General features: G+C 42.3%; 1 protein-coding gene across 2 annotated transcripts in view; it reads left to right on the top strand.

Moving 5' to 3' along the window:
* The window catches only part of PGM1 (phosphoglucomutase 1), an 86,368-nt gene extending 84,340 nt beyond the window's left edge, over positions 1–2,028 (top strand). For both annotated transcript variants that reach the window (XM_068128276.2, XM_078784901.1), the window contains exon 12: positions 1,392–2,028. In XM_068128276.2, the coding sequence (XP_067984377.2) occupies positions 1,392–1,481 (90 nt within the window). In that variant the 3' untranslated portion in view covers positions 1,482–2,028. The remainder of the gene's footprint in view (positions 1–1,391) is intronic.
* Positions 2,029–12,045: the final 10,017 nt, after the last annotated feature.

Below are 12,045 nucleotides of genomic sequence, written 5' to 3'. Positions count from 1 at the left end.
ATACATGGCATTCATCAAAACAAATATGCTTCTGATATGGTATCTGCATATTCATGTTTAATGAACATTATTTTAATTCGAGCACTTTACCAAATGCAATAAAGAAAATGTGCATACAATACCCAATAATTATCAATGAGAAAGTGGATTGTACAGTTTTCTCAATACACAGGCAAAAAAAAACACAGTCAAAAGTACATAAATGAATAATAGACTCAAAATGATGTAAAAATTTCTCAGATTGGCTTTAGAATGGCATTGACATGGTTGATATACAGAGATGGGGATGTGCAAGCGGAGTGATGAAATGGATGAGGGTTGTGCACATCCAAATGACAAACGGCAATATTTAAGAACATTTTGTTTGTAGTATTTCCCCCAAATATTTTCCATCACTTTTTAAGATTTATTCAATTAGTCTTTATTATTCAATTACAGTAATTCAACTAGAAAGCATCTGAAAATGCAAAGCCCGTCCGTATCCGCTTTCTATTCAGACATCTTCTGTATGCCAAATATTACAAACAGCTAAAAAAAATAATTTAAATGGACGATTTTATGCAGCCTTGACCTTTGGATCTAAAAAAACAAAACCAAAAAAAACAAAACAATCAGCTTCTAGCTTTTGATCGTTGAACCAATTATGTGACCCAATATGCAAATTCTTAACATTTCAGGTCAATCAGATAAAAATGTATGATTTCATGCAACTTTGACTTTTGACCTTTTGATCAAAAAAAACAATCATCTCGTTAGAAAAAAAAATATCAAAAGCTAGAATAGATTTGATTTTGGTGAAGATCTGAATGCGGATCCAGATACTATAATTTTCTTATTTTTCTAAGTGATTCTTCACCGTTGAGAGATTGGTTCCAAAAAAGAATACACTGTATACTGTACATGTAAATCATATTTCAAAAAGTTGTGGATGGATTATGAGAACTTGGTGGATGAGTTGGGTAGTTGACAAGAACAAGCCGATTAGATTTTGGTTAAGGTCTGGATGCAGATGCAGCCTATCTATGGGATACAAAACGTTAGCTGTTCAGGCTGGCGGAGATATTCACTGTACCGGGTGATGTTCTAGTACTGTTGATTTGCTTTTCCCTAAGCCTTGATTCTGCACATATAAGAAGGAAGCTTTTTTTGCATAATTCTTTCCTAAAATGCTGCAAATGAATCACACACACATTGCATTTTGACAGTATGCTTCCAAAATGTGTTATCACTTGTAAATACTTTCAGATACCTGCTTTGTGCAGCAACCTACTTGCTGAAACTTCAATATCAACAATGGTCCTTGGACTTCGTATCAAAATTGGATTCCTCTGTATCAAGTGATTTGTTGTTTATGATGCATCTAATTTTGCAATATCAATTTTATTTTCAAGGTGATGTTGGCACCACTGGTGAGCATTGCTCTCAAGATCTCGCAGCTTCGAGAACGAACTGGACGTAATGCTCCAACCGTCATTACATAAGACTCAACACTCGTCTTCACCTCGTGAACCTCTTGGCTGCCTCCTCTTCTCCTCTTTGTTGACAAATTGATATGCTCCATCAAACTATGGAAACATTTGATTTGAAACTCCAAGACTCAAGTTGTCATTTGCAATATAATATTAAGGAACTTTGCACTGTCCTTAAGCAAATTTTGGAGATGTAAGATATAACAACGGACTTAAGAAGTACAAGTTTAAAATTAAATGTTACCAGTAAACCCATCTTGCGAATTTCCTAATGCATGCCACACTGAGCAGGAGTTGCCAAGGAGTGGTATGTATGCAGCTTGGTCCTTCATGTCACGTTCACTTGCTGCCTCCTGCACTCACTGAGAATTTTAATGTAAAAAAAACAAACATTATTGTTAACATTGCATTGCATTAAAATGGAGCTTACACAAAATCACGATTTCTGTTTGTTTGCACAAATGTGCACAAAATCACGATTTGCATAAATGTTGTTTCTCCTTCGTTTAAATGTTTGCTTAGACAGCAATTAATGCACAATTAAAAAAGTTGTCCACAATTGTCAGTCGATTATTCCTTGCTAAGGTTGACGTCATATTTGCTGGTAAGGATATGTGGAAGGGATTATGTGTAAGAGATTGTGAAAGTTAATTTTCTTATTTATGGCTGGCAAGATAGTCCAGAGGTTTGTGCACTCACCCCTGAGCTGTCCAGCCTGGGTTTGAATGACGACAAAGCTCCAAACAATCATCCTGGTATTTTGCAGGCAGGTTGAGGCGTCAATGTGTGCCGCCCTTGGATGGACGTTAAACTGGGTGTAGCGTCTTCCAACTTTAGTTTGTGGATGTTAAAGATACCACAGTCTCCTTCGTGAAAAGTAAGCGAGTTATTGCAGGCGTCCTGGACAACTTTCAAATAACCGCTTCAACTACTGCTGGGAAGGCAATGGCAAACCACCCAGTATAAACCATAGCAAGAAACTGCTTCGGCAGCACCCGTGCTCTAAAGAGTATGGTACATTGGTACATCTCATCTCCTTATATATATTGTTGCGGATCTCGGACGTCAGCTCTCCCCTTATCAAGGGGGGCATTAATCCCCTCGTCCTTTTATCTGGCCGACGTGAGTCCTGGAAGTTACAACGTTCCTTCCGGTCGGTATTAAATAGGGTTATTGGTCGACTTAGTCCTAATACCTAATTACTAACACCGACCGTGAAGCAAGGAAATAACTCCCGCCCGAACCACGGCGTTGGTGGACACGCCGAGCGAAGCGAGCCGCAATTCGGGCCGTTAACAAGGACTAGACCCGATTATGGCGGTTCCGATCGTGCCACGCTTACCCAATGAGAGAAAAGACTGATGCGATCTGATAAGAGGAAACCAGGAGAATAGGAAGAACAGATGGGTTTATTAATTATGTACAAAGTAAAGAGGAAACGAAAGAAGGGAATGTACAAGGAAGAGGAAGAAGCAGTTACACAGGGCAGCCTTAAACAGTCTTATCTTATTCCCTGGACAAACGGGCCCGTCTCACATACACACTCACACGGGGATTGTAGATGGTAGGGTGGAACAGGTTGATGGTCACCAGCGCGTCCAGGCTCAGGTCCAGCGGACGAAACCCGGCAGGCAGCTTTGCGTGTAGCGTGACGCGAACGGACAGTTATAATGACGGGGGGAAGGCTGGTACTAGCGTACGAAATAGGCGCACGACCCGCGCCAAACGCCCCCTCTCCAAGGTCCTGCTTTGAATTCCCAATGCCAGCGAGCCCTCTTTGATCAAGTGCATATACTCTCGAGCTCTTCGTAATCAGTGCCAACGAGTAAGTCCCCTTAAATGTGTGTTCTCCCAATAAGTCCACTCAACAGCCAACCTGCCAACGAGTCCTTTCAATACCACTCTTTCACTCGAGTCCTTTCAATTGGAGCTCTTCTCATCAGTCCTGTTAAAGGGCTTTGTGCGCTCGCTTTTATAATCCAGCCAGCGATCGCTCCGCCAGCCCAAAAGCCACGCCTATCAGGCGATGTCCCTCCAGCCCTGGTTGGCTGGTTATGGCTTACCGGCCCCGCCCTGATGGTTGGGTGACGTGGCCACACCTTCTTCCTGGCGCTCCGCCCCCTTTTTCCGGGCCTCACCTCATGGCTTATGGCGGCGTTGAGCGAGCTTACGGGCAGCTAAGGCTGCTGCTGCTGGCCAAGGAGCGCACCAAATTGGAAAGGGCCATGGGGCACAGACAGGAGGGTGCGCTTAATGGTGTCGCTTGGAGAGGGAGGCTGTCAAAATGGACGAATGGGGCCTACTCCTTATTTGATTGACACAACGCAGATTCAACTATTGGAAACATGGCCTTATCTATCCACATACTAAGGAATAACTGAAGTCCTATGGTGACCTACGTGTTGCTTGTGGCCTATCTATGGGGTGCTACCTTTAACCTTTAATGATGTCATATTTACACAAGTGTGGGTTCTCAAAACTGCAACAATATATATATTTTTATAATGGAACTTGTACAGAATGTATTGATGTAGCTTTACCTGGTTTTTGAAGCATTTCAATAGTCTAGTGCAGGTGGGGTATCCTCTTCTTGTTAGAGGGTAACAGCGCCTTCTTAAACTTGCTGCAGGCCTAATATATTGTCCTGTGTGGTGAACACCGCAGGGTGACACAGATGATCAAACGAGCTTAACACTCCGTCCGAGGCGTTTAATTCAATGGCAGACCTTCGTTACACGCGAGGGAAAGGGGGATGACGAACTTACCAGGACGGATCAACCCGACGTCTTCGCACCTGGATAAATCAACTCCAACCGACACAGAATTAAAGTGTACAAAAATACAGGATTTATTAAAGAAAATGCCGGTCACAAAATAATGCACGATAAAGCTATATTCATAATTTGAGCGCTCCCTCACAGACCCGAATACAGACAAAGGATAAAATAACTGGAAAATAAATGTCGTTTGTGGCACTTAGCTCAAATCGGCTCTTGAATCTCGTCAGTAATCATCAAAACCCCCTCGCGTCCTTGGTGGGAAAATATGCTCACCGCGAACTAGGCCTCGCTGCACCATCCGCTCACTCATGGTTTCGTCGAGAGCGGAGTGAACAGGCAGCGCCCGCCCACTCGTCGTTCTTGCTTGGGAAACCACAGTTCTCGGTCCGCAATTCCTCCTCCTCACGATCACTATCAAGATGTCAGAACACGGCCGTTCGTGATGAATCTTCCTTGCGCAAGAGCAATAGCGACCGTTCGCTATGGGATCCAGAACGAGAAGAAGCGAGAAGAGAAAATGTCCACCGTTCCAACTATTTTGTACTTGAGGCTCTGACGTCCTCCCACAACGTCTCCGTTTCCGCTCCTATCAGCGAGTCCCATCTTACCAGTCTGTGTGCCAATCAAATCCCGGTCCAATCACTGCTCTTTGGGGTGTGGCTCATGGCCCTGCCTGTGCGCTCACCAAGTCGATGTTGTTCACTGTAGTGCTTGATGCCTGGTTTCCGGTTGGTTTTTAATTAGTGTCAATAATTATGGTGTTGATTGCTTAGCTTGGCTATAGTGTGTAGTATGGTGTCATAAGGAACACAGGAAAATATTAGAGGCAATTACATACAGGGGATTAATTTACCCATAATCCCTCGCTAATTAACAATCCCCACCCCTCTCATGGGGACGAAGATGCACTTACCCATACGGTCTACACGAATTTCCTCCTGATGATACATCGAGGTTTCTTCTTCTTCATGACAGTCGCAGCACACTAATCCATACACTACCTGGCTCTAAGTTAATCATTGTCTACCCCCTACAAATGTAACAATATGTATAGTGATGTTAATTTAAACAGCACATATGCAGATCAGTAATGCAACTAATCATTCTGACTTGTTACTGTACATGTAAAAATTCTTATAACATAACTAAACATCCTGATTCTTAAAACTAACTAAATTAAAGTAAAAGCAAATCATATAGATTTTAATAAATATTCATAATACTAATAGCAATTTGAAAGTTACTTCGGATTGTTGTTGAAACTAGCGTGACTCAGAGCGCTCCGCGTGCCTCACCATACGTCGTTTCAGAGGGATAGGCATCTTTGACCATTTTTGTGTCTTTGGGTCTGCAGGGTCTTTTGGATCCTCTGGGCCTTTAAGGGCATTTTGGGTCTTCGGGGTCTTCTGATTCCTTTGGGTCTTTTTGAGCCTCAGGGCCTTCAAGGGTATTTTGGGTCTTGGGGGACGTAAAGGGTCATCAAAGGTCTGAGGGGTCTCAGCAGTCTAAATGTAATTAAGAGGGTGTTAATTTTATTTTGAAGACGTTTTGGTTGCATATAAACATACAAACAAACATAACCATATACGTTTGCTCTATTATAGCCGGCAAAGCCGGTGTTGTGAATGAATGCGTATTATGTTGAAAAGCCAGATTTTGCTGGATCCTGAGAATTTCGAAGCTTTGACGCACAAAATCGCTCCATGGAGGCCGCCATCTTGCGGATGCGGAAGTATGCATAAAAAATTGTGAAAAAGTTCAATAGGAGTTTGTTTCACCAGTCTTTGTTTGTTTGATTCACAATCTTATGCACCTCTAATTTGTAATTAAAATACTTTAAGACCAACCTCGTTCCCCGGGCCCGCACGGGCCCAAGTTATCTGCAACGAAAATCTTCACCAAACACCGGAACCAATGAGATTCGAGCATTTGAAGAAAATATTTCAAAAAAGCTTATTACCGTTTCGGAGGCTGAAAACGGCGTCAAATATTCTAAAATTGACGAACAATTATTTTTTAGAAATCGCGCGGCCGTTGGGGATAGTTTTTCATGGCTGGAAATATCCGAAGTTGAGACGGAATTCACCGAATTAATCAAGAAGTAAATTTTATAAATTTTAATCTCATCCAGAATGCAAATGGGGTCATTTTGAACTAGGTACGGTATCTACTACACCTACCTACGACCAACTACCTAACCTACTGATGCCATAGTGATGGGTAAAATAGTGGCAAGAGGCTTTGGCTTCGCCGGCTCATTGCGGCTTTGCACTAGGGTCATAATAATATGCTGAAGCATACGTCTCACCTCACATGTCCTCCAAAGCCAATCATCTGTTGTTCGGTTGGTTTGTTCCTTGCCGGAAAAGATTCCGGCAAGTATATTGATCGGTTTGTTTGTTACTTGCCGCAGAAGATTCCGGCAAGTATGTTGATCTGTTCGTTACTTGCCGGAAAAATTTTCCGGCAAGTATGTTGATCTGTTCGTTTGTTACTTGCCGGAAAAATTTTTCCGGCAAGTATGTTGATCTGTTCGTTTGTCTGTCTGTCTGTCTGTCTGTCTGTTTGTCTGTTTGTCTGTTTGCAGCACTGCGTCTACACCGTTGCACGGAAAATCGCCAAACTTTGCACACATATTCGTCTTGCCCTGGAATAGACTGTGCCCAATTTATGACGTCATCGGTCACGTGTTTCGGCGGCCATCTTGGAAAAACCGAAATAATTTGCACCGCTATATCTCCGAAAGTACTGAACAGAAAAAATTGAGACATGGCTCATTGTGAAGAACTCTCCATGGGGAATAAAATATGTTAATGATGACGTCATCAGTCACGTGGTCGGCCGCCATCTTGGAAAAACGGCAAAACTTTGCACCTCCATATCTCTGAAAGTACTGAATAGAAAAAATTGAGACATGGCTCATTGTAAAGAACTCTCCATGGGGAATAAAATATGTGATTGATGACGTCATCAGTCACGTGGTCGGCCGCCATCTTGGAAAAACCGAAAAACTCTGCACCTCCACATCTCCAAAAGTCATGAATAGAAAAAATTGAGGTATGGCTCATTGTAAAGAACTCTCTATGGGGAATAAAATATGTTAATGATGACGTCATCGGTCACGTGGTTCGGCCGCCATATTTGTCCTAAATGGCCGATAAAAAAGTACATTCCGGCAAGTCCTCGGTCTCTGACCGATTTTTCATTACTTGCCGGAAAAATTTTCCGGCAAGTATGTTGATCTGTTCGTTTGTTACTTGCCGGAAAAATTTTCCGGCAAGTATGTTGATCTGTTCGTTTGTTTGTCTGTCTGTCTGTTTGTCTGTCTGTTTTCTGTCTGTTTGTCTGTTTGCAGCACTGCGTCTACACCGTTGCACGGAGAATCGCCAAACTTTGCACACATAATGGTCTTGCCCTCTAATATACTGTGCCTCAATGATGACGTCATCAGTGACGTGGTTCGGCCGCCATCTTGGAAAAACGGCAAAACTTTGCACCTCCATATCTCTGAAAGTACTGAATAGAAAAAATTGAGACATGGCTCATTGTAAAGAACTCTCCATGGGGAATAAAATATGTGATTGATGACGTCATCAATCACGTGGTCGGCCGCCATCTTGGAAAAACCGAAAAACTCTGCACCTCCACATCTCCAAAAGTCCTGAATAGAAAAAATTGAGGTATGGCTCATTGTAAAGAACTCTCCATGGGGAATAAAATATGTTAATGATGACGTCATCGGTCACGTGGTTCGGCCGCCATATTTGTCCTAAATGGCCGATAAAAAAGTACATTCCGGCAAGTCCTCGGTCTCTGACCGATTTTTCATCTGTTTGTCTGTTTGTCTGTCTGTTTGTCTGTCTGTTTGTCTGTTTGCAGCACTGCGTCTACACCGTTGCACGGAGAATCGCCAAACTTTGCACACATAATGGTCTTGCCCTCTAATATACTGTGCCCCAATGATGACGTCATCGGTGACGTGGTTCGGCCGCCATCTTGGAAAAACCGAATAAATTTGCACCTCTATATCTCCGAAAGTATTGAACAGAAAAAATTGAGACATGGCTCATTGTAAAGAACTCTCCATGGGGAATAAAATATGTAAATGATGACGTCATCAGTCACGTGGTTCGGTCGCCATCTTGGAAAAACGGCAAATCGTTGCGCCACTATATCTCCAAAAGTGCTGAACAGAAAAAATTGAGACATGGCTCATTGGAAAGAACTCTCCATGGGGAATAAAATATGTTAATGATGACGTCATATGTCACGTGGTCGGCCGCCATCTTGGAAAAACGGCAAAACTTTGCACCACTATATCTCCAAAAGTGCTGAACAGAAATAATTGAGACATGGCTCATTGTAAAGAACTCTCCATGGGGAATAAAATATGTTAATGATGACGTCATCAGTCACGTGGTCGGCCGCCATCTTGGAAAAACGGCAAAACTTTGCACCACAAAATCTCCAAAAGTGCTGAACAGAAAAAATTGAGACATGGCTCATTGTAAAGAACTCTCCATGGGGAATAAAATATGTTAATGATGACGCCATCGGTCACGTGGTTCGGCCGCCATCTTGGAAAAATGGGAAAACTTTGCACCACTATATCTCCAAAAGTGCAGAATGGAAAAAATTGAGACATGGCTCATTGCAAAGAACTCTCAATGGGGAATAAAATATGTTAATGATGACGTCATATGTCACGTGGTTCGGCCGCCATCTTGGAAAAACCGAAAAATTGTGCACCTCCATATCTCTGAAAGTGCTGAATAGAAAAAATTGAGACATGGCTCATTGTAAAGAACTCTCCATGGGGAATAAAATATGTTAATAATGACATCATAGGTCACGTGGTTCGGCTGCCATCTTGGAAAAACCGAAAAACGTAGCACCTCCATATCTCCAAAAGTGCTGAATAGAAAAAGTTGAGACATGGCTCTTTGTGAAGAACTCTCCATGGGGAATAATATATGTTAATGATGACGTCATCTATCACGTGGTTCGGACGCCATATTTGTCTTAAATGGCCGATAAAAGAGTACAATCCGGCAAGTCCTCGGTCTCTGACCGATTTTTCATTACTTGCCGGAAAAATTTTCCGGCAAGTATGTTGATCTGTTCGTTTGTTACTTGCCGGAAAAATTTTCCGGCAAGTATGTTGATCTGTTCGTTTGTTTGTCTGTCTGTCTGTTTGTCTGTCTGTTTGTCTGTCTGTTTGTCTGTTTGCAGCACTGCGTCTACACCGTTGCACGGAGAATCGCCAAACTTTGCACACATAATGGTCTTGCCCTCTAATATACTGTGCCTCAATGATGACGTCATCAGTGACGTGGTTCGGCCGCCATCTTGGAAAAACGGCAAAACTTTGCACCTCCATATCTCTGAAAGTACTGAATAGAAAAAATTGAGACATGGCTCATTGTAAAGAACTCTCCATGGGGAATAAAATATGTGATTGATGACGTCATCAATCACGTGGTCGGCCGCCATCTTGGAAAAACCGAAAAACTCTGCACCTCCACATCTCCAAAAGTCCTGAATAGAAAAAATTGAGGTATGGCTCATTGTAAAGAACTCTCCATGGGGAATAAAATATGTTAATGATGACGTCATCGGTCACGTGGTTCGGCCGCCATATTTGTCCTAAATGGCCGATAAAAAAGTACATTCCGGCAAGTCCTCGGTCTCTGACCGATTTTTCATTTGTCTGTCTGTCTGTTTGTCTGTCTGTTTGTCTGTCTGTTTGTCTGTTTGCAGCACTGCGTCTACACCGTTGCACGGAGAATCGCCAAACTTTGCACACATAATGGTCTTGCCCTCTAATATACTGTGCCTCAATGATGACGTCATCAGTGACGTGGTTCGGCCGCCATCTTGGATAAACCGAATAAATTTGCACCTCTATATCTCCGAAAGTACTGAACAGAAAAAATTGAGACATGGCTCATTGTAAAGAACTCTCCATGGGGAATAAAATATGTTAATGATGACGTCATATGTCACGTGGTCGGCCGCCATCTTGGAAAAACGGCAAAAATTTGCACCACTATATCTCCAAAAGTGCTGAACAGAAAAAATTGAGACATGGCTCATTGTAAAGAACTCTCCATGGGGAATAAAATATGTAAATGATGACGTCATCAGTCACGTGGTTCGGTCGCCATCTTGGAAAAACGGCAAATCGTTGCGCCACTATATCTCCAAAAGTGCTGAACAGAAAAAATTGAGACATGGCTCATTGGAAAGAACTCTCCATGGGGAATAAAATATGTTAATGATGACGTCATATGTCACGTGGTCGGCCGCCATCTTGGAAAAACGGCAAAACTTTGCACCACTATATCTCCAAAAGTGCTGAACAGAATAATTGAGACATGGCTCATTGTAAAGAACTCTCCATGGGGAATAAAATATGTTAATGATGACGTCATCAGTCACGTGGTCGGCCGCCATCTTGGAAAAACGGCAAAATTTGCACCACAAAATCTCCAAAAGTGCTGAACAGAAAAAATTGAGACATGGCTCATTGTAAAGAACTCTCCATGGGGAATAAAATATGTTAATGATGACGCCATCGGTCACGTGGTTCGGCCGCCATCTTGGAAAAATGGGAAAACTTTGCACCACTATATCTCCAAAAGTGCAGAATGGAAAAAATTGAGACATGGCTCATTGTAAAGAACTCTCAATGGGGAATAAAATATGTTAATGATGACGTCATATGTCACGTGGTTCGGCCGCCATCTTGGAAAAACCGAAAAATTGTGCACCTCCATATCTCTGAAAGTGCTGAATAGAAAAAATTGAGACATGGCTCATTGTAAAGAACTCTCCATGGGGAATAAAATATGTTAATGATGACATCATAGGTCACGTGGTTCGGCTGCCATCTTGGAAAAACCGAAAAACGTAGCACCTCCATATCTCCAAAAGTGCTGAATAGAAAAAGTTGAGACATGGCTCTTTGTGAAGAACTCTCCATGGGGAATAATATATGTTAATGATGACGTCATCTATCACGTGGTTCGGACGCCATATTTGTCTTAAATGGCCGATAAAAGAGTACATTCCGGCAAGTCCTCGGTCTCTGACCGATTTTTCATCTGTCTGTCTGTTTGTCTGTCTGTCTGTTTGCAGCACTGCGTCTACACCGTTGCACGGAGATTCGCCAAACTTTGCACACATATTGGTCTTGCCCTGGAATAGACTGTGCCCAATTGATGACGTCATCGGTGACGTGGTTCGGCCGCCATCTTGGAAAAACCGAAAAACTTTGCACTTCTATATCTCCGAAAGTACTGAACAGAAAAAATTGAGACATGGCTCATTGTAAAGAACTCTCCATGGGGAATAAAATATGTTAATGATGACATCATCAGTCACGTGGTCGGCCGCCATCTTGGAAAAACGGCAAAACTTTGCACCACGAAATCTCCAAAAGTGCTGAACAGAAAAAATTGAGACATGGCTCATTGTAAAGAACTCTCCATGCGGAATAAAATACGTTAATGATGATGTCATACGTCACGTGGTCGGCCGCCATCTTGGAAAAACGGCAAAACTTTGCACCGCTATATCTCCAAAAGTGCTGAACAGAAAAAATTGAGACATGTCTCATTGTAAAGAACTCTCCATGGGTAATAAAATTTGTTAATGATGATGTCATATGTCACGTGGTTCGGCCGCCATCTTGGAAAAATCGAAAAATTTTGCACCTCCATATCTCTGAAAGTGCTGAATAGAAAAAATTGAGACATGACTCATTGTAAAGAACTCTCCATGGGGAATAAAAT

Source organism: Myxine glutinosa, chromosome 1 (genome assembly GCF_964187855.1).
Source record: "Myxine glutinosa chromosome 1, kmMyxGlut1.1, whole genome shotgun sequence".
Lineage (NCBI taxonomy): Eukaryota > Metazoa > Chordata > Myxini > Myxiniformes > Myxinidae > Myxine > Myxine glutinosa.
The sequence above is the reverse complement of the archived record's forward strand: the minus strand, read 5'-3'. Positions and strand labels throughout refer to the sequence as shown.